Raw genomic sequence first — 20,379 nt, forward strand, 5'->3', positions numbered from 1 at the left:
GCTACCTGTCCCTCTACTCCCCTAGACTGCCCCCTCCTCTCCATCTCCTCCCTTCCCCCATGCTCAGCCTTGTGGGGCTCTGTGCAACCCAGTGTGAAAAGAGATGCCCTGATTCTGTGCCCCCACAGCGTTGTCCTGCTCTCCTCCCCAACACAAGAAGATGCAGGGTAGGCAGTGGGGGAAGAAGCGTGGGGTTTATTGAGGAAGGTCTCCATGCAGGGGTGGAGGGGCTCCAGCAGGAACACTGAGGCCAGGGCAACCCCACACACACATCGTGCCTGAGCCAAAAGAAGTCCCACAGGGCAGGGTCCTCCCTCCAGGCTCCCAGGAGAGAAAGGCCAGCTTGATTCAGCCCTGCTCCCAGACAGGAATTCTTCTCCTTGGGGTGCTGGATGTCACATAGACCCTCCTATTTCCTGCTATCTGACCCTGGACCATGAACCTCCACACCTTGCTGCCAGGCTCAGGTGCCCCTCAAGGTCCCCTCTGAGAACTGGGGTGCTGGTGGCAGATTCATGCAGGACACGTGGGCAGGGGAGGACTCAGCAGTGTGAAAGGAAGGGTCTTTATGGAGCTGCCCCACTGGGCACCCTCCCTGCATTAGGGCAGGTCATGGGGCAGAGTAGGCAGGGGGCTGCTGGCAGTGGGGTACAGGCAAACTGCCAGGACTGGGCAGGGAGCTGCTTCACCCATGTCACAGCTCAGCCTCAGCTGTGCTGGGCCATGAATGAGCCCAGGGCACATGGCACAGGGGCAGCACCATGCCCAGCACTGCAGCTCCCTGGCCTGGATAATGAGCTGGAGAGATACATGGGTCCAGCTGGGGATGGCAGCAGGTCATGCAGGGAGCAGAAGCAAGTGCCCAGTGTCCTGGCAGTGAAGGATGCTGCTGTAGTGCCAGATGGGGGAAGGGGCCAGGAGAGCAGCGATGGGGCAGTGGGTGGCACAGAGCTGGGGTGAATGCATGGCCCATCATGCAGAAGAAGCGGCACCAGTGCTCTGCCAGGCCCTCTGACGGGTGCACGAGCAGCAGCCGAGCCACACCACAGCACCACGAGCAGGCTGCCCCCAGGAGGGGATGCAGCAAGAGCTGTCAGCCTCTGTGAGTGTGGGGTCGTGCGTCCCCTGCTTAGCGCTGCCTGAGGCTTTGCCAGTCCCAGCGCCTGGCAACAGGGACACTGCCAGCTGGGACTGCCCCTAGCAGGGCAAGCTCCTTTCGCTTGCGGCAGGGGCGGCAGCACCAAGCACATGGAGGGCTGTAGGAGCCCCTTGGCAACAGTTTGGCTCAGTGGGAAGCACCTGGGATGCCCCAGCAGCAGCCCCTGTCCACAGTGGGTCCCAGCAGGGGCAGATCCACTGCGGGGGACAAAGAGCAGATGGGGGTGGGCAGCCCCACCCGGTAGCCCCGACCTCCCCCTGCTGCTCTCGCTGGGCTCAGAAGCGAGTGCTCTGGTAGTGCAGCCTGCGGAGCTCGGAGAGGCCACTGTCCCGGCAGTACGAGTCCCTGCAGGGACTCCCGGCCAGTCACCGGCCCCCCGCCCCGCCTCCACCGCCACCGCTGCTGCTGCTGGAGCTGCCGCTGCTGGAGCTGCCGCTGCTGCACCGGTCCTCATAGATGGAGATCTCGATCTGGACCCTGCTAAGGAACACCAGTGAGATGTGAGAGCCCAATTGCCCAGAACCCACACCCAGTCTCCCCTCACCCTTGCCATCCCCCAAGCATCCCACTGCCCGAAGGATACGACCCTCATGCCACGCTCCAGGGGGTCAGTGAGCAGCAGCCCCCGTGGCGCATAGATCTTCTCATTCTGGTCCTGGATGTACTTGGAGATCTTCTTCAGGACCTGTCAGCACAGGGAGGGACACTCAGGGCCTGCCAGCACTGCGGTCTACTCTGGCCTCAGTCCCATGTTCCCTGTGACACCCTTGAGCCATCCCTGTGCCCACTGCCAGCTGTGCCCATCCCTGAACCCTCCCCTGCACCTCAGCACCTTCTCATAATGTGTCTCCATGCAGAGAAAGATGAAATAGGCAGTGGCACAGGCCAGGCACCCCTCGAGGTATGAGCTGCCCCCAATCTTCTCCGCCTCAGCGTAGAAGCCATTTAGGGTTTTCACAGTTTCCTCAAAAAGTTGCCGCTCAATCTAGGACAGAAACCAGGGTGAAGAGGAGTCTGATCAGGGACTGACTCCCTGCACCACCTTGTCCCCTTTCCTGGGGGGACTTGGAGAGCACTTAACCCTCTCCTCCCCGCCCAGCTGATGCCTCAGCTCGCAGGCCCCTGCCCACCTCCCACCCGTACCAAGACCTGCTGCATCTGCAACCTTCAGCAGAGCCTCCCAGTCCCCAGGAGCACCAAAGCCTTGCACACCAGCCACGCCAGCTGTGATTGCATGCACCCAGCAGCACTGGCTGGCCCAGGGCCATACAACACCCCATAAGTCCCCACACCTTTAGACCCTTCTTCCCTCTGAGTCCCCACAGGGCACCCCCCCCGACCCTGACAACCTCTCAGACTCCCTACCCGGCTCTCCAGCTCAGGGGGAAACTTTGTCTGGAACTGGCACGTGGTCCCGTCGCTGTAATCCCGCTGCACAAAGACCTTGGTGGCCAGGGACGCGCTGCGCCGCAGCTCCTGCAGGCTGTGCACCTGAGGGCAGAGGGTGAGACGGGGCCTGCAGCCACGGGAGCGGGGCATCCCTGCTGGAGACCTGGAGGCCTGGGAGCAGCGCCATTCTCCGGTGTCAGGGGCTGCAGAGAGCCCCTAGCACAGGCTGTGTCATGCCATGAGCACAGCTTGGTGCTGGAGGTGCGAGGCGGGAAGTGAGGGGAGGATGGCGGCAAGGGGAGGATGCTGTGGCAGCCCCTGCTCCACAGGAAGGGGGGTGAGTGCGAGTGCTCTCGGCCCGGGCTGGTGTCTGGCCTCACACTCAGTGGTTCCTGCACGCACGAGCAAGTGGGGAGGGGAGACCCCCGTGTCCCCAGCAGTGCCCCAGAACACAGCCAACCCAACAGCAGGAGGATGGGAGTGAGCCAAGCAGGAGCAGGGACTGGGCAGCGGGGCTGCAACAGTGACCCAGTGTGTGGACAGGTTGCAGTGGGGCGCCCTCATGAAAAGGACCGGCAGCCCCAGCAGCAGGTGCTAAGCCCTGACTCCCCACAGGGTGTGAGAGCCCATGCCAGCCCCCGAGCTCCAGGCTGTGGGGCAGTTTTGGTGGCTGCAGAAGGGGATGGAGGCGCCAGGTTGTGCCAAGGCCTGTCCCCGCGCTTCCTCTGGGTGACATGGGGCTACCGCCTGCTCCGTGCCCCACAGACCATCTGAGGCTGTCCCGCGTCCGACCCACGGCATCTGGGAGAAGAACCGCCAGTCCCACAGCCCAACCCAGACCCGCTCCAGCCCTCACCAAAGGCTCCCTGCAGCCAGCCTGCACCCCACACCCCTTCAGGCCCCTCACCGGCCTTTCCGCGCCCATGGAGCCCTCGCAGCCCCACACCGCTGTCCCCACGGACCCCGGCCCCGCGCTGTCCCCCCGCAGCAGCGCACCCCGCAAGGACGGAGCCCTGTCGGTGCCGCTCCCCGGCAGCTCAGGGCAGCGGGCAGCGCGGGCCGGGGAGCTCCGCCGCAGCCCGGCCCGGGGGTGCCGCCGCCGGGGCGCCCCCGCCGCGCCGCCGCGCACCCACCTCCGTGGCCATGGCGCGGCGGGCGCCGGGCCGGGCTGTGCCGTGCCGCGCCGGGGGACCGCACCGCACCGGCGCCGTCTCCGGGGCCGTGCGGAGCCGCGCGGGGCCGGGCGCTGTCCGCGGTGCTGCCGAGCCGAGGGGCGGAGGCGGGCCCGGCCGCCCCGTGTGCGCAGCCGCCCGGTCCGCCGCGGCCCGCCCCGAGGCACCGGGGATGGGCGCCTGCCGCCGCCGGCGCGGAGCCCCTGCGGACGGCGGTACCGGGTGCTCCGGGGCTGGCTCCGCAGAGAGGCTGCGAGGGAGAGCAGCTGCTGTGCGTCCCGGGGGTCCGGCAGGGCGAGTGCCGCAGCCCGGATATCTGCGGGATGAGGCTGGGGGTCCCTGGGGGGAAGCCTGGCTGCCGAGGGGGGCTGCCGGAGGTAACAGAGGGTGTGAGCGGCCGTGAGAATGGCCCGGCAGGGATTTGGGGAGTCCGCCGTGGGACTGGCAGAGCGCCGTGCCAACGGACCTCATCTGAAGCTGTTTGTTTGCGAAGGAGTTGCAGCTGGTGCTGCGATCAGAGCGCAGGCAGACATCAAAGAGCAGAGCTAACGAATTCCCCGTTATCTCTGCCCATTGACAGCTCAATTAGAGCCGGAGAAATGCCAAACGGGGGGAACAGAGGCTCTCCCGGGAGGCAAAGCAGGGGGGCTCCCAGCTGGGCTGCGGTGGGGCGAGGGATGCAGTAGCTGGGCACAGGGCCCTCAACAGGCAGGAGAGCTGCCAGCCTCCCTCAGCACCTGGGCCGGGCTGGAGGCAGCGCCGGGCCCTGCCGGAACAGCTGCTCTGGCACAGAACATGGATAACACAGATAACACAGCTAACACACGGCTAACACACACAGCTAACTCACAGATAACACACACAGCTAACGCACAGATAACACACAGCTAACACATACAGCTAACTCACAGATAACACACAGCTAACACACATCTAACAAAGCTAACACAGCTAACACACAGCTAACTCACAGATAACACACAGCTAACACACAGCTTACACACAGCTAACACAGCAAACACACAGCTAACACAGCAAACACACAGCTTACACACAGCTAACACAGCAAACACGCCACAGCCAGCTGCCTGCAGCACAGGGGTAGCTCTGTCTGACTCCTGCTCCCTGCTCTGAGCACCAGCTCAGGCTTTGGGCAGAGCAAAGGGAGGCAGGGCCTCAGGGTGGTTGGAAGGCAACCCCTTTCTCTGGAGCATGGCAGGGTTTGTGACCAAGGCACCAAAGGACCCATGCAGTCAGGGACCCCAGCTGGAGGGCTCATCTTCCCCACAGACACAAAGCCATGGATCCCACAGCTTTCTGGGAAACCTGCTGCTCCCAAGGGTCAGAGCAACCCTGCCAGCCCTCACTCCAGAGCAGTGAGGCACACCCTGCCTCGATGGTGCCACAAAACCACAGGGCATCCCTTGAGAGGGTGCTGTGAAGCCTCCCATGCACCAAACACGTGCATGCACATTGGCACCGGCACTTGTGCATGCACTCAGATGCCCACCCAGGTGCACATGCAGTGTGCTCACACACCTAAGCCTGTCCCCAGATGTCCACAGCCCCTGCCTGCCATCTCCTTCCCGTGCTGCATGCCGCTGCCACGTCAGTGCTGGCCTGCCCGCCTGGCAGGTCCTGCCGGTTGCCATGGCAATGCTGTGCCTGCCAGGAGATGGAGTTTGCTCTCCTCTGCTGCAGTGAGGGGCCAGGAGCAGCCGGGGGGATGCTCTCCCTGCCATCCCAGGCTCTGCCCATCATCCCAGATCCTGTAGTGTTGCCTCAGGGTTGGTGTCTCCTCTGGCTACACCAACCCAGCCCAAGCAAAGAACTTTTGGTTCTGGGCTCCATGTACCTCACAGGCCGTGGACCTGCTGTCTGCATTTGCATGTCCCATCCTTTGGTGGGACATCCCCCCACCACAGGGAGCTGCCTTCTGCCAGCCGTACTGCCCAGAAGGGAGCAGCAGGGACAGCAGGGGCTCAGGGTAGCCTCAATGTGCTGCATGGCCCTGCTGCCCTCCCCAGACCACTGCACTGCAAGAGGTCCTGGCAGGGCTCTCACCCTTCTGCTCCCTCTGCTCAGCCCAAAGGGGTGATTTTTCAGGCTCCCCAGCAGCAGGGATAGGCAAGGCTGGAGCCAGAGCTGCCTTTACTCCCCTGCCTGGCTCTACCCTTGCACCTGGGGTGGGGCAGCTCTGACCTGTCTCGCAGACAGACCCCACAGATCTCTCCTTGCCCTCGGCCCTGGCTGACCTCCCAGAGGCCCTCCCATGTCTGTCCCTGTCCCGTGGGACAGACATGGGACACACTTGGTACCCCTATGGCCAGGCCTCAGCTGGCAATGTGCCCACCACACCACAGCAGGCATGGCCCAGCCGTGCCCCTGCTCCAAGCCCTGCACTTGACTCCCAGCCCAGGACCAGGGGGTGTCCCTCATGTGTCTCCGGGTGCATGGTGCTGCACCTCATCCCAGCATCTCAACCCTCCCTGCAGTACAAGGATGACCAGGGCCTGTGGAGGACAGCTGGAGCCCTGCAACCAGTCTGGGATCCACCCCTGTGGCTCCATCCTGCACCCCCTGCCTGCTGAACCCCTCTCCAGCCTGTCAGAGCTGTCAGCAGCTCCAGCTTTGCTTCAAAGGGGCCGCAGAAGGGCATGGCAGCTGCTTCTCCTAGCACTGGAAGTGCTTTCAGTAATGGTGGGGAGCATGAGCTCACAGTCCCAGTGAGGACAACGGTGACATTTGGGAGGCACAAACACAGCGTGATTAGCTGATAACCTTTCCTGAGAGATCCCAGGTGTGTGCACCTGGGAGGGAAAAAGGAGGGGGATGAGGCCCCCACACTGTGAGCCTCTGGAAAACAGCTCCAAATGGCCCAGCCTGCCCCTTCACACAGGACAAGGAGAGTGCCCCAAATTGGGGCCAACTGACCCTACAGACTGGGCGCCCTGAGTGTGGACAGCCCTCTGTGGCACCTGCAGCCCAGCTCTGTCCATCTGAAGGGTGGCTCCAGGGCCCTCATTGCACTGCGAGCCCCCGCAGAGGGTTGGTGCAGCCCCCCAGCACATCCCACAGGAGTCCACAGGCTGGGAGACACAGCATCCTCCTGCACACGGGCAAGCAGAGGAGGATGTGGTTTCAGAGCAAGGTGCCAAGGTCTGCCATTAGCAAAGGAGCCAGCTGGGAGCAGGGACTGTGCGAGGATTGCTCCCACACCGAGCATGGGGCTGTGGTGGGAGCAGACGTGGTGGGGCGGGGAGGGACAAACAGCACCGCAGAGCGGGTCCCCACGCATGGTGCCACGCTGCGAGGCAAAGGGACCCCTCCCCAGAGGGTCTGCACATGCGACGTGCCCCCTCCCTGCCCTGCTGAGTGGGACCAAGCACCGGGGGCCGGGATCGGGGTGTCCGGCAGCGAACAGGGAGGGTCTGTGTGCAAGCTGGCAGGAACTGGGCAGGGCCAGGAGGTGCTGGCTGGGGGCTGGGAGGGCGCCGGGGCAGTCTGGGCTCCGCAGCTGGCCCGGGAGCGCTGCCAGCACATTCCTGGGGCTGCCGGGCAGCGGGAGCGTGTGTGGGCGCAGGGCAAGTGCACGGCGATCGATCGCTGACCCGCCCGCTGCCCGCCCCGGCGGTGCCGCATCACCCGGGCCGCCTCGGCCCCGCGGTGGCCCCGGTCGTGCCCCAGCCTCCCGCGGCCGCTGCCAGGCAGGACCACCCGCCCGAGCCGTGCTGCCAGCCCAGCATTGCCCCCGGCCGGGCTGCTCTCCTGGGAGCTGCTGGACGCCGTGTCCCTGCAGGCACAGAGCCAGCGTGCCGTCCCCTCCTGGGACTCGGCATGGCCTCTCCCAAAGATCCCTGCTCCACACTGGGTGCCGCCCAGGAACCAGTGCCGGCCTGGGACAGGAAGGGTGAGGGGATGGGGAAAGAGGAGGACGGGAGGGAGCCCACTCAGCCCACCCACCCAGGCCCAGGGGATGCATCTCTGCCGACAGAAACAAGGTCGGTAGCACCCAAAGCTGCGGCAGGAGAGTGGGTGGGACACAAGGATGGAAGGGGGCAGCCGGGACCCTGCTCAGCTGCTCCTTTCCTGGGAGCCTCCTGCTACAGGACCTGCTCCGTGCTACAACCAGGCACGGGTCCCCCCAGGGAGGGTCCGGAGTGTCGAGGGACTCCCCCAGGTGATGTGCTCTTACTGTGTCACCCTGGCTGGCCGTCCCCAAGGTCCCCGCCGCAGAGGGGGCAGCCCCCATGGCCCCGCTTCCGGACTCGCTGCTGTGACAGCGGCACAGGCAGTGACACAAGCGGTGGCACAGCCAGCTTTCTGGAGTGACAGGAGCAAGTGTCTATCTCCCAGACAGCTGCATGGCTGCAGAATGGAGATGTGGGCACCGGAGCAGCCTGTGCAGGCAAGACGCAGGGAAGGGTGCTAGCTACAGCCGTCTTGGGTCCATCCCCTTCTCCGGGGTACAGCCCAGATCAGCCTGGGACATCCTGGGTGGGAAAGGGCTAAGGAAGCAGCACGAGTGCAGCAGGGGCTCCCCAGAGCAGAGGCACAGACTCAGCTCGGAGGTAAGGCTGCTAGGACATCCCACAGGGGCAGACACCGCTCTTGTGGGGCAGCCCTGCTCCCCACAGCATGGCCAGGAGGTCACTCAGGGCTCTAATGAAGGTGTCATGGCAGATGGAGGGCCTGGGGCAGCTGGCAGGGAGACCCTTGCTCAGCCTCAGCCTCACCAGACCCTTCACCTTCATCTGCCGTGGTGCCAGCTGGCACAGAGGGCTCAGCACCCCCAACACCTTCCTGGGAGAACTGGGGGTGTAGAGGCCAGACTGGGCCGTGGGATGGGGCAGGCTGAGAGCCAGGAGCTATGGCTCCATGGTCAAGAGCAGGACAGTGTTGGCAGTGCCACGGGAACAGCCCAGGGACATGGCACACCCACGACTGTGCCCAGCATCGGCACTCTGGCAGTTCCACCCTGCACACCCGGCCTCCCTCTGCCTCTGCTCCCAGGCCTCACCAGCCCTTCCCAGCCCGGCTCCCATGGCAATTACACCCTGCCCAAGCCCATCCATCACGGATTAGCTATTTTCTATCAGCATTTATCTCCAGACAATCTTACTCCTGCCGTGACAGCCTGATGCCTCGATCACCCTCCCTCCTGCTACCAGGCAGCCCTGATAAGAGGCTGCTGTATCTTATCGGGCTCCCCGGCAGTTACACATTAATGGTGCCATCTCCGGGCTGGGTGGGATGAACCCAGCCCACCCTCGGGCTGGAAGCAAGCAGCACTGGGTGATGCAGTGATGGCTGCTGAGCACAGAGGGCATGGGCAGGGTGGGCAGGCTGCAGGGAAGGGCAGGCTGTGCAGCTGAGGTTCCCAGCATTGCCCCAAAGCAGACGTACCCCAGCAGGGCTGGGGGGACAGTCCCTGCCCCCAGCCCAGGGCAAAGAGCAGCTGCTATCACTGCCTGCACTGGACTGTTTGCTCTCTCAGCCCATTAACAGAGCTGCCTTATCCGGTGGGCAGGGGCCAGCGGCAGCCCAAAGCCCACTGGCCAGGCAGGGGCATCGATCATGGGAAAGGGAGGGGTGGCCCAGATAACCCCTGCAGACAAATGGGTTTCTAATGGGGTCTTAAGCCTTGCACCCCCCATCTCCAAGGGAATGGGGGAATGTCATGCGGGCAGGACCCTCACGTCACTGGGGCTCTAGCTTTGCCTGCACCCTGAGCACTGGCAGAGCCTGGGTGCAAACCCTTTGCTGGAAGGTGTAATTCCAGCTGTCCTGTGCCAGCAGACCATGCACTGCCCAAGGTGCATGCTGGCAGAAACACCCATGAGGAATGAGGACCCCATGCCCATGGCACTGCCTCGTTGATGGCACACCTGGCACCTGGGTACAGGAGCTCTGCCAGGGCTGCAGCATGAAGCTTCTGGGGTGTCCTCTTCCTTAAACCCCAGCACCCCAAGCATACTGTCTTGGAAGAGAAGAGTGGGGAGTGGGGTGGCACAGGATAGGAAGCAGGGTCCCCTGCCCCATGGCAGAATAAGCGCTGGGGTGCCAGGTGGGATGGGGGCAGCAGGATTGGTGAATAACGGTGACAGCCTGTGGCCACAGCGCCTCGCCTTGGACAGGCGAGCCGGCCCTTCTAGAAAGCATCACCCTGGGGGCACACAGAGCAGAGTGGGCTGGGGGGTGCATGTAGGGGGCTTCCTGGGAGGGCGAGGGGCATCGGAGCGCCATGTGCCAGCGAGGGAGGGAGGGAGGGAGGGAGGTGGCAGCGCTGCGGGCAGACTAGGGGGAGCGGGGGGCCAGCCCCGGGGGGCCCGGCAGGCAGAGCAGATTGGCTGCCGCCGAGGTCTCCAACCTCCTTAGAAAGGGCAGCGAGCGTGGGAGGCGCTAGGGGAGCAGGCAGGACGCCGAGCCACGCTCCCGTCCCGCTCGGCAGCGGCGGGCGCGCAGCGGCGATGCCGCAGGCGGGCACCCACCCGGTCTCCCGGGGCACGGCGCTGCTGGCCCTGTCGCTGGTGCTGGCAGGGTCCCTGGGCGGCGGGCAGCACTACGACTACTACGGCTGGCAGCCCGAGAGCCTGCCCCACGGGCGCTTCTACGGGCGGGAGCCGCAGTGCCTCGACATCCCGGCCGACATGCAGCTCTGCCGCGACGTGGGCTACAAGCGCATGCGGCTGCCCAACCTGCTGGAGCACGAGACCATGGCCGAGGCCAAGCAGCAGGCCGGCAGCTGGGTGCCTCTGCTCGCCAAGCAGTGCCACACCGACACCCAGCTCTTCCTCTGCTCCCTCTTTGCCCCTGTGTGCCTCGACCGGCCCGTCTACCCCTGCCGCTCCCTCTGCGAGGTGGTACGGGACTCCTGTGCCCCCGTCATGGAGTCCTACGGCTTCCCCTGGCCTGAGATGCTGCACTGTGGCAAGTTCCCCTCTGACCACGAGCTCTGCATCGCCGTCCAGTTTGGGAACAGCAAAGCCACGCCGCCCCCAGGTAAGTGGGAAGGGTACTGTAATGGAATGGGCGTGCATGTGGAGCCCCTGCACAGCCATCCCTTCACCCCTCAGAGCACAGCCCAGGACATCGGTGCTGGCCAAGGACTCTGTGTGTAACAGGGCAGGAGGGGGCACAGGATCAGCTTTGTCCAGGCGCTATTGCCCAGAGCACTGTGCTCACAGCTGCCTGCACAGAGCTGTCCCGGGTTGAGGAAGAACGCGGGATGAGGTGGGAGATGCTGGCCGATCCACCACAGTGCTGTGTCCCTCTGCTGCCACTGGCTCCCGTGTCAGCAGGAGAGAGCGTGCTGCACCTGCGGTGTCAGCCCCACACTGCTGCTGCAGGAGAGGGGACATCACCCAAAGGCAGCCTAGGCTCAGGGTCAGGGCTGTGACAGCCTTTAGGCTGGGACCACCCTTACTGTTGCTGTGCTCCAAAGCACCAGCATCTGATGGAAGAGTGTCCCCAGGTCTCTTCCCCTCCTGGGGGATGACCCTGGCCAGCAAGGTGCTCTGTGCCTCTCTGCATCACCCCAGCACAGCTACCCAGGGAGCAGAGGAGCTGCTGGGGCTCTCCCAGGCGTGTCCCCGAGGAGCTGGCCCTGGTGACAAGTACCAGCAGCATGAAGCTGTGACAGTAACTGGTCTCTCACCACAGTGTCCAAGATCTGCACCCAGTGTGAGATGGAGCACAAGGCGGATGGCATGATGGAGCAGATGTGCTCCAGTGACTTTGGTGAGTGCTGGGGTCTCCTTCTCAGCCTCCCCTAGGTCTGACAGCTGGGGTGGGAGTTGGCCAGAGGTGGGCTTGTATGGGGACAGCCCCTGGGAGACCCCTGAGCCATTCCCTTGGTCTCTTCATGCCTGGGATGGGTGCACCACAGGAGAAGACATTGGTGGGGGATTGGGGGAGAAGACATCTGGGAGGGTCACTGGGGGCCTCTGCTGGACCCCTCCCCAACAACCCCTTTCCCCTCCCCACCCAGTAACTTCCCCAGAGACCCAACCCAGGGATGGGCTGCACCCTGTCCTGCCCAGGTGCCCGGCCCAGGCCCTCCCCTCCCCAGCACCCAGCAGTGCTCCCTCCCTCCCCTCCCTCCCTCCCTCCCTCCCCCCCAACCGCGCCCCGCTGCCCACACAGTGGTGAAAATGCGCATCAAGGAGGTGACGGAGGAGAACGGGGAGCGCCGGCTGGTGGCTGCCCAGAAGAAGAAGGTGCTGAAACTGGGCCCGCTGAAGCGCAAGGACACCAAGAAGATGGTGCTGCACATGAGGAACGCAGGTGCCTGCCCCTGCCCCCAGCTCGACAGCCTCAGTGGCAGCTTCCTGGTCATGGGCCGCAAGGTGGGCGGCCGCCTGCTCCTCCTGGCCATCTACCCCTGGCAGAAGCACAACAAGGAGATGAAGTTTGCAGTCAAGTTCATGTTCTCCTACCCTTGCCCACTCTACCACCCCCTGCTCTATGGGACTGGGCAGCACTAGGGCTTTTTGCCCACCCTGCCCTTTCCCAGAACTCCTGCACTGGCCCAACATCCCACCCCTGGCTTCTCTGGCTCCACCCCAGGAGCTCAGCTCTGCTCACCTCAGCCCCTTGGTTGTGCCCCAGCACCCAGCTGTGCACCTGCAGGATTCCCTGCTGCATTTGTGGGAGCCCTGATCCACAGCCAGGACACCTGCCTCCTCCTGAGAGCCCTGCTCTGCACCCCTGGGACCCTGTTCTGCTCCAAGGACCCTCATCCCTGTCCAGGAGCTTAGTCTGGACCCAGCACCCTTGTTCTGCATGCTTGTGAGCCCTGGTCTGTACTGGACACCCTTGTCTACTCCCAGGTTCCCCACCCAGAAGCCCAGAGACCCTTGCTTTCATTTAGAATTCCTGCTTGGCCCTCTTGGCTACACCTGGGACCCCCTACCCTGCAGCCATGTCCTTTGCCCAGCTCCCTCATGATATGCCACAGACCCTCAGCCCCCCAGTCCCTATTCCAGCCCACCAACACATCCCATGCCCTCACCTGGAGCTCACATCCAGCCCTGGGTTATCTCACCTTCCAGAGATCCAGCCCGGGCAGGTCCCTCTTGCCCCTCTGTTCCCACTGACTGACTCCCTGCAGACCGAGTGCCCAGAGCTGCACAAACCCCTCCTGGGCTCCCCCACTCCCCATAGCACATGGCTCACACCTCCCAGTGCCCCAGAGCAGCCCTGCTGCACCCCTTGCACACACCCTGCTGTGACCCAGCCCACACATCCCTTGCCCACCAACAGTAAATTATTCCAGCTCAGAGAAGTCTGTGTGCCACTCACTGCAGCTCATGGGGAAGAGCCCCTTGGGGCTCCCTCAGGGACCCCACAAGAACGGGAGGGGGGTCCCAGTCCTGCCCACTGAGTGAGGCAGCCTGAGGGAGCAAGGTCACCTCAGGATCTGGCTCTAGCCCCACTCCAGGTGCTGTGCCCAAGGCCTGAGCCTGGGCAGTCCAGCCACGCCAAGGGATGTGGTTCCTGGTGGTCACAGGCATTCCTGGAGACTCAGGCACCCCTGCCACTCCAGGGAGCCTGGGAAGGCATTGAGATGAGTAGCATGGGGGGAGAGGGCCATCACTGCTGCTGGAGCCCCACAGCTGGGTTTGGCAGTGGTTTGCCAGGGAAGTTTCTTCCTTTGTCACCCCGGGGGATAAATCCATGGTCCAGGAGCTCACAGCACTTGTGAGAAGCCTGGCACTGAGCATCAAAGGGGGCAGATACTGGACCAGGCAGCCTCCAACCCTGTCCTCCCTACACTATACCATCTGAAAGTCCTCTCTGCAGCTCCCTGCCAGCCCTGCTTGGCTGCCAGACCTCCCATGCCACAGCCTCCAGCCTCCTCCAAAATTATTCCTAGGGCCACCCACCTGCACTGGCCAGGACCCTCACAAAAGCCGAAGAAGCAGGGCAGCCCTCAGCCCAGCCCCCCTGATGGCAGCAGGGGCTGTCCCTTAGCTCAGCTGGACTGCCCCAGCTGCCCCCAAGTCCCAGCTGACAAGGGGACAGCTTGAGGGACCCTGTCATTCCTGCAGTGCAGACTGGTATCCACCTGTCCCAAAGGGTGAGGGGGCCCAAGGTGCTGCCAGGACATTCCCCCAGTGCCTGCCTGCCTGGCACTGCCTTCTCTTTGGAGCTGGCCTGCCCCAGGGAGCTCCTGGGACAAGAAGGAAATTGAGGCTGCAGGATGTCTGCACCCACCCTCTTCTGACAAGAGCACTGTGCACCTGCCCGGCTCTGGGCTGCCCTCTTCTCCCTCTGCCCTCCTTGGGCATGGCCTTGGCCCCACTGGTCAGCATCCAGAGCCCAAATCTGCCACTCTGGCCCCACAGCCAGCCAGGAACATGGGGCAGCCAGCCCCTTCCCTAGCCTTGCACCAGAAATGGGCACTCCTCCCTGGCCACTGGGGAAAAAATGAGGAAAAAATTCAAATATTATTAGGTTTGTTCAGAGCTTGACTGCAGACCACACTTCCATAGGAATAAACACTGTCAATTACATTTTATTGCAAAACTTAAAAAGCATAAATAAAACCCCATCTCCCACAGCCTAAGTTTATCTGTAGCCCTCTGTATTCTGTGTCATTAGCATCTTCCCAGAGAATGTTCAGACATACATGGCCATAGTGCTCATTGCTCCAAGTGTTTTCTCTAGAAATATGAGTGGCTCCTCTGCCTCCCACTGTCAGCTGTCTGAGCAAGCTGACCCCCCCAGCCCCTCCCAGCCCAGTAATATCCCATTGCAGACACCCTCACAAACACACCCACAGCTCCTGTGGTGCTACACAGCCCCCTCCCCAATGTTACAGCTGCTCCACTGCCCCCACTAACTGCTCAGCCCTCTGCACAGCACTCCCCTGCACACCCAGCACAAGCCAGACACCCTCATCATCAAATGCCAAGTCCGGCTTTTCGCCAAACTTCCATGTGAAGGAGTTTATGAGCCCACAGCCAAGCTAAGTGTTGAGGCTCTGCCACATAGGAGCTCCCACACTGGTGGGATGTGGAGCTTGCAGCAGGGTCTGGGTTCCAGCAACTTCTCAGACTAGTGGGTGTCACAGCCTGGTGGGCACTGGCCCTCCAGATTCCCTGGCTCAAGGGAAGCTGCAGCTGGCTGGCAGGGACCCAGGCCATGGCTGTTCCCAGCTGCACAGCAGCCAGGGTCACATTCCTGGGATAGCTGGGAGCTTTGCTGTTCACACAAGGAAAGGTCATCCTTGTGCACACAGGCAGCTGCTGGGACCACCACCCGGGGAGGGCAGGGGAAGGAGCAGCCACGGGAGGCAGAGGAAGCTCAGTAGCTCCTGTCAGAGCTGAGGTGCTCCCTGGCTCCAGCCCAGCAGGATCCAGCCCTGGCACAGCTGACAGGCAGCCGCACACAGCTCTGAGCAGGGGGCAAACAAGGCTACAGCAGGACACAAGATGGGAATTCCAGTAAAGGGTGGAGAGCTGGTGGCACAGAACACCACTTCTCCAGGAGCACCTGCAGGACAGCAGGGCCAAAGCCACAGAGGTGTCAGAGTGACCTGGGACTGGGACAGCTTTTACTGGTATGACACAAGAGCCAGCTGAGGACAAGAGATTTATTGACCATTCTCTATATGCATTTATATATTAATCTGTAGTAGAAAGCAGCAGTCACTAAGTGCAGAGAGCAGCACCAACTCCTGCCTTTTGTCACACTGGAGACCCAGCCACACAGCCCAATCCAAAATCATTCTGTTTCCTCCTCCGGGTTACAGCCAAATTCGGGGGTAAAAGACTAAACCTGCAGGCAGTGAGGCTGAGGAGCACAGGAGTGACTAGCAGAGTCTCAGCTGAGCCAGGATGAAAGACCTGGCTAGTCTAGACCCCAAGAGATGCAGGAGGAGCTCTGAATTGATCCCAAAAATACAGTCACTTATAGCACAGTGCTGGGAAAGGTAGGGACAGAGCCCTGAGGTTGTTCTGCCCCACCTGGGAGGTGAAGGCAGGACCATGAGTAGGAAGGATGGCTCTACCATCACTGAGCCAGGCCAAAGGGCCTGGGCAAGCACGTGGCAGGGCACAGCAAGTGCCAGAGAGCACCCAGGGCTTGGAGCAGCTGCAGGGATGGGGCACAGCTGTGAGCAGTGCTCCACCACAGCGACCCAGCTGGTGCATGGCAAGGAAGGCTGGTCTGTCCAGCCCGGCGCTGGCAGGAGGAGCACAAGTGCAAGCGTCCTCTGGCAGGGAATGCCATGCTGGGATCCAAACACTCCAGGTTCCCAGTGGCAAGCGTGCCTGCCCGCTGTCCCAGGTGTCAGGCAGTGCAGGACACAGGAGCTGGCTGGGCCTGTTTCATCACTTGATGAGCACCTGGTTGCAGAGCGCACACACAAACACTGTCTCCTTCTGAGCCTCCGGGGCTGGAAAGGAAAGCAAATGTCACAGATGATCCCCCTTTCCCACCATGGGCTAGGGACCCCAGCCACAGAGCTGCTTCGAGAGCTGCAAATTCATCACTGCTCTGTCCCAAGCCAGGCTGTGCTGGGCATGTCCTGTCTACCCTCCCCACCAGGGCTGGGGCAAATGCCTGGGCAGACACAAGAGGGGGAAGAAGAAGCCCTTCCCTCTACCTTTCAACTCACCCGTGGCTCCCATCACAGCCTTGGGGACTTTGAAGGAACAACACCTGGAGCAGAAGCTGTTCCCACAGTTACTGCAGCTCCTCTGTGAAGAAAGATGGAGGTGAGTCCCAGATGTGTATCAGACTAACCCAGGAGTGAAGGCGGTCAAAAGTCTATACCTCCTTCTGAGAGCTGCCCACAGACTGTGTGCCAAGCACTGCACACAGGGCTCAGATAAGGCAACAGGTCATTCCCACTAGCAGACCCATGCTCTACTTCACCACAAAGGCCACAGGAAATAGACTAAACCAGGGCACAGAGCAGGTACCTTCTACAATAACACATGGGTTTGGCCTGAGGCAGCTTCCAAAGGAGTAAATGGACAAATGCTGCACAACACAAGGGATCCCTGGTGCCATTAGGAATGTGACAACACCCAGCATTTAGCTGAGGTCATTTGGGCTGTGACCGAGGCCAGACACCTGAGCTGCTGGAGAAAGCTGGGGCAAGCCAGACATGAGCAACACCTCTGCCCCAGGTGCAGCCAGCAAGCTGGGGCAGAAGCTGAAGACTCACTCTCTTCTTGAGCACAGAGAAGGTGGCAGCACAGCCCGTGCAGTTCCCTGAAAGAAAGAGAGCAGAGGTCAGGCAGGGCTCTGCTGCCTGGGGCTACAAGTGGCACAAGAACACCTATAGCTGTTGTAAAGGCTCAGCTCAGAGATGACACTGCTGCACCTTCCATCCCTGCCCTTCCCAGGAGTCCTGGGACCATTCCCCCATGGAGTGGAAAAGGTCACTGGAGGTGTCAGCACAGTCTAGGAAGCACCACACCCCCTCTCCCAGTCCTCTGGTCACCACTGGAAGCAGCAGACCCCAGGCTGCTGAGCTCCCCAGCAGCACCTGCTCCCAGACTCACCAAAGTTGTTGCTGGGGTAGCGCTTGCGCAGGCGCTCGGTCAGGCGGGACACCTTGCTGCGGATCACCTCATTTTTGCTCATAAAACCATTGTCTGGGAGGCTGAGGTCAAAATCTGCTGAGCACTGAGAGCTCTCATCATCCTCCTGCAGAGAGCAGAGCCAGCTGAGCACAGCGGGGTGGCTGGGGGCACACTGAGGGCTGCAGGGCAGCCCACGACAGAAGCAGGCACCCAACAAGCCAAGTGCTCCACCTGGCATTTCTACCAGCCATCAGCAAACCAGGCAAAGCTCCAGCTGGGAGGAGATCCCACACCCTGGCATGGCAGTACTCACCATGACCAGCAGCTGGTTCTCCTTCTCCCGCAGCATGGGACAGAGAGGAGAGTGAGCACACACAGAGTCAGAGGCACCCAGCCCCACAGTCACTCTCTCTGAGCACCCAGTTTGCCCAACAAGGTCTTTGTCCCTTTCCTACCTCAGCTGCCCTGCAGGCACAGCCCACCCCAACCAGCCTCAAACCTCAATTGCATCTTTGAACTCTTCATCAGGTTCTGCCTCCTCTGCTTCCTCCACACTGCCAGGGGTAAGGTCCTACAAGAGATTCACAAAGTTAGTCCTGCTGTTCCCCTGCCTCTGTTCAAAGGTGGCCCCATATTTCTGGGCAGGTTCCAGGACAATGGATCTGGCCCCAGGCAGCCTCACAGATGACACAAGTGCCAGAAGGTGAGCCCCTGTCTCCTCAGACCACATCCTTACATGCAGAAAAAGGACCTGAGCAAGCCCCCAGGGCAGAGAGCAGCATCCCAGTAACTCAGGAATGGCTCACAGGCTTCCAGCAAAGCTGGCAGCAGGGAGAAGTTTGTGTGCAGAGGGACACAGGCACGGTCAGACCCAAGGGCTGACTCTGCAGCTCCCACCCCACAACTGCCAGCCCTGCCCCTCTCTCACCTCGGCACTGGTGGGGGTGGGGGTCCGATCTGGGGCAGCAGCTGGTGGCAGGGGTTCAGCAGGTTCTGGAGTGCTCTCGAGGGGTTTGGAGCCCACACACTGCTCGATGGAGGCCTTGAGTTCCATTATCACTGGTAAAAAGGGGAATACAGCTGGAGTAGGGTGGCATTTCCCTACTCCCAGCCACATCACACAAAAGCCAACTGCAAGACCTGATCTCCAAGGTTCAGAGCGGGGCATTGACACACTGTTCACACATCAAAGTTATGGCAGAAAGGAAGCCTCCCCCCACCCCCCACCACCTGCTCCAGCTTAGGACAGGGAATAGCAAGGGCCAACATCACAGCTCAGACACATCCAACACTCCTCCAGCACAAGCCACAGAAGAGGGCTCCTCTCCCTTCCAATGGCATGTTTTCAAGCCTGTGTCATATACTGCCACAGGCACCCGAATGTGTTTGAAATCCTGAAGTGCAGGGTCAGGGATCAAGAGAGATGGAGAGGCTCACACACAGCCTGCGTTGACAGACCCTGGTTTGCCACACCACAGAGAAGAAAATGAAACAGCACCTGTGCTGGAACACACATCAGGAGAGACTCTCACCTCCAACAGCTGAGCCCCAGGACCATACCACCCACCCTGGGCTGCTGAGCACCACCCCTAGGGCATCATTGCCTTCACGGGGGGTCAGGGTCTACGGCAGAGCCTGACACGGGACAGTGGGCTCATGTGAAGGAGAAGTCCAGGGAAGGATCCCTGGCTTCAGAGGGCCTTTCCCCAACCCATCCCACACAGGGCACTTCAGACAGGTCTCATACCTTGGTAGAACTGGGTGTTGCCCAGAAAGAGGGTGCTATTAAGGATGGCCAGGACCCAGCAGAGGGGCAGCAGGTAGAGGACACAGATAGTGCCCAGTAGCACCCCATAAAACCTGTGGAAAACAGCAGAATAGCGTGGTCAAGTCAGAGCAACTCACACAACAGCATAAAACTCCTTCCTTCATCTGATGTCCCATCTGTTCTCTCCAAGTACCAAACAAATCAAACACAGCACCACAGGCCTGGCTGAGCCCCCCTCCCCACCAAGGCCACCCCAGGGTGCCCGACCCAGTACTACTCACTGGGAAGAGACAGTGGGGTTCTCCCAGTACAGCACACGGTACACTGCCTCACAGCTGCAGCACATCCCGTTCAGAAACCCCTCCAGCTGGATCAGGCTGCGAATGAGACAGTCACAAAAACACCCCACAAACACACACCCTCGTTTCCCACATTCACGTGTGTTACAGCAGGAGCCCCCCACAGCCCCCAAGAAGCCTTTGCGGCTGCAGAGGCCCCCACAGTCCCAGCGCTGGGGAGGCCCCCGGCACTCACAAGCTCTTGACCTGGGCGATGGCCTCCTGCCGCGAGAGCTGCACCTTGCGCAGGTCCTCCCTGCGGATGCTGTGGTACCTCCTGCGCACCAGCTCCGGCTCCGAGGGCCGGGCCCGGCACGTCTCCTGCAGGTAGCCCAGCAGGGCCGGCACCGCCACCAGCAGGGCGAGCACCGAGTACCAGGCAGCTGGAAGAGGTGGGACAGCGTCAGCCCCGAGGGCCCGGGAACGGGAGCAGCCCCGACCCCCGGGACGCACCTTGGCCGAGGGTGAGCAGGAGGAAGTTGAGGCCGAGGCAGACCAGGAGAGAGCACACAGGCCGCTGCCACCTGCCGACAGGGGGAAGGCCAGGACATGAGACCCGGCACGGTCCCGGTCTCGATCCCGGCCCAGCCCGCACCTACCGGAGGAGGGAGCGGACACCGTCGGCGGCGTCCCGCAGCGGCTCCAGGTAGAGCTCCAGCCGCCGGTAGCTCCGCACCAGCTCCAGCAGGTCGAAAGCAGCGGCGGCCTTGGGCGGCGACGGCTCCGGCGGGGCTTCAGCAGCTCCCGCCGCTCCTTCGGGGCCGCCTGCCGCCCCGTCCCGCTCCACCGCCTGCATGACGGGACCGGGAGCGGGAGCCGAGCGGCCCCGCCGCGCTCGGCCCGACACCGCCGCGCGCTCCCGTGACGCGACGGGCGCGCCGTGAGCTCCGCGCGGCCAATGGGAGCGGCGCGCCGGGAGCCCCGCCCGCGGGGAACGGGAACGGGAACGGGCCGCGCCCGACGCTCCGGGCCCGCCCGACGCTCCGGGCCCGCCCGCGCTGCGTGCCCGCCG

At 62.4% G+C, this 20,379-nt stretch overlaps 3 protein-coding genes across 4 annotated transcripts; 1 reads left to right on the forward strand and 2 right to left on the reverse strand.

The window, feature by feature from the left end:
• Nucleotides 1–174: 174 nt before the first annotated feature.
• On the reverse strand, nt 175–3,751 carry GOLGA7B (golgin A7 family member B). The gene is made up of 5 exons (XM_030951056.1): nt 3,682–3,751; nt 2,525–2,650; nt 1,992–2,144; nt 1,743–1,844; nt 175–1,629 (listed from the first exon to the last, which is right to left on the reverse strand). Exons 1-5 carry the CDS (start codon nt 3,691–3,693, stop codon nt 1,525–1,527), a joined length of 498 nt encoding a protein of 165 aa, XP_030806916.1. The 5' UTR covers nt 3,694–3,751; the 3' UTR covers nt 175–1,524.
• A 6,387-nt stretch (nt 3,752–10,138) lies between these two features.
• On the forward strand, nt 10,139–12,992 carry SFRP5 (secreted frizzled related protein 5). Its single transcript, XM_030951267.1, has 3 exons — nt 10,139–10,722; nt 11,383–11,460; nt 11,866–12,992. Exons 1-3 carry the CDS (start codon nt 10,191–10,193, stop codon nt 12,204–12,206), a joined length of 951 nt encoding a protein of 316 aa, XP_030807127.1. The 5' UTR covers nt 10,139–10,190; the 3' UTR covers nt 12,207–12,992.
• Nucleotides 12,993–15,305: 2,313 nt separating this feature from the next.
• ZFYVE27 (zinc finger FYVE-type containing 27) lies at nt 15,306–20,243 on the reverse strand. 2 transcript variants are annotated; one of them, XM_030951032.1, is made up of 12 exons: nt 19,967–20,243; nt 19,821–19,891; nt 19,564–19,750; nt 19,311–19,406; nt 19,009–19,121; nt 18,190–18,320; nt 17,761–17,832; nt 17,575–17,595; nt 17,241–17,385; nt 16,901–16,947; nt 16,346–16,427; nt 15,306–16,123 (listed from the first exon to the last, which is right to left on the reverse strand). In XM_030951032.1, exons 1-12 carry the CDS (start codon nt 20,161–20,163, stop codon nt 16,059–16,061), a joined length of 1,227 nt encoding a protein of 408 aa, XP_030806892.1. In that variant the 5' UTR covers nt 20,164–20,243; the 3' UTR covers nt 15,306–16,058. The 2 variants fall into 2 exon arrangements, with proteins under 2 accessions (XP_030806892.1, XP_030806893.1); XM_030951033.1 differs by lacking the exon at nt 17,575–17,595.
• Nucleotides 20,244–20,379: the final 136 nt, after the last annotated feature.

Source organism: Camarhynchus parvulus, chromosome 6 (genome assembly GCF_901933205.1).
Source record: "Camarhynchus parvulus chromosome 6, STF_HiC, whole genome shotgun sequence".
Lineage (NCBI taxonomy): Eukaryota > Metazoa > Chordata > Aves > Passeriformes > Thraupidae > Camarhynchus > Camarhynchus parvulus.

Bases quoted from the DNA above. Each gene is read 5' to 3' on its own strand.
- GOLGA7B (XM_030951056.1), bottom strand. The intron at 2,145-2,524 runs GTAGGGAGTCTG...TTTCTGTCCTAG, and splicing joins CCCCTGAGCTGGAGAGCCGG to ATTGAGCGGCAACTTTTTGA. The intron at 1,630-1,742 runs GTATCCTTCGGG...AGCAGGGTCCAG, and splicing joins TGGAGCGTGGCATGAGGGTC to ATCGAGATCTCCATCTATGA.
- SFRP5 (XM_030951267.1), top strand. From the start codon at position 10,191: ATGCCGCAGGCGGGCACCCACCCGGTCTCCCGGGGCACGGCGCTGCTG. The intron at 10,723-11,382 runs GTAAGTGGGAAG...CTCTCACCACAG, and splicing joins CAAAGCCACGCCGCCCCCAG to TGTCCAAGATCTGCACCCAG. The intron at 11,461-11,865 runs GTGAGTGCTGGG...CTGCCCACACAG, and splicing joins GATGTGCTCCAGTGACTTTG to TGGTGAAAATGCGCATCAAG.
- ZFYVE27 (XM_030951032.1), bottom strand. From the start codon at position 20,163: ATGCAGGCGGTGGAGCGGGACGGGGCGGCAGGCGGCCCCGAAGGAGCG. The intron at 17,386-17,574 runs GTGAGTACTGCC...TGCTCTCTGCAG, and splicing joins AGAACCAGCTGCTGGTCATG to GAGGATGATGAGAGCTCTCA. The intron at 16,124-16,345 runs GTGAGTTGAAAG...TTTCCTTTCCAG, and splicing joins GGCTGTGATGGGAGCCACGG to CCCCGGAGGCTCAGAAGGAG.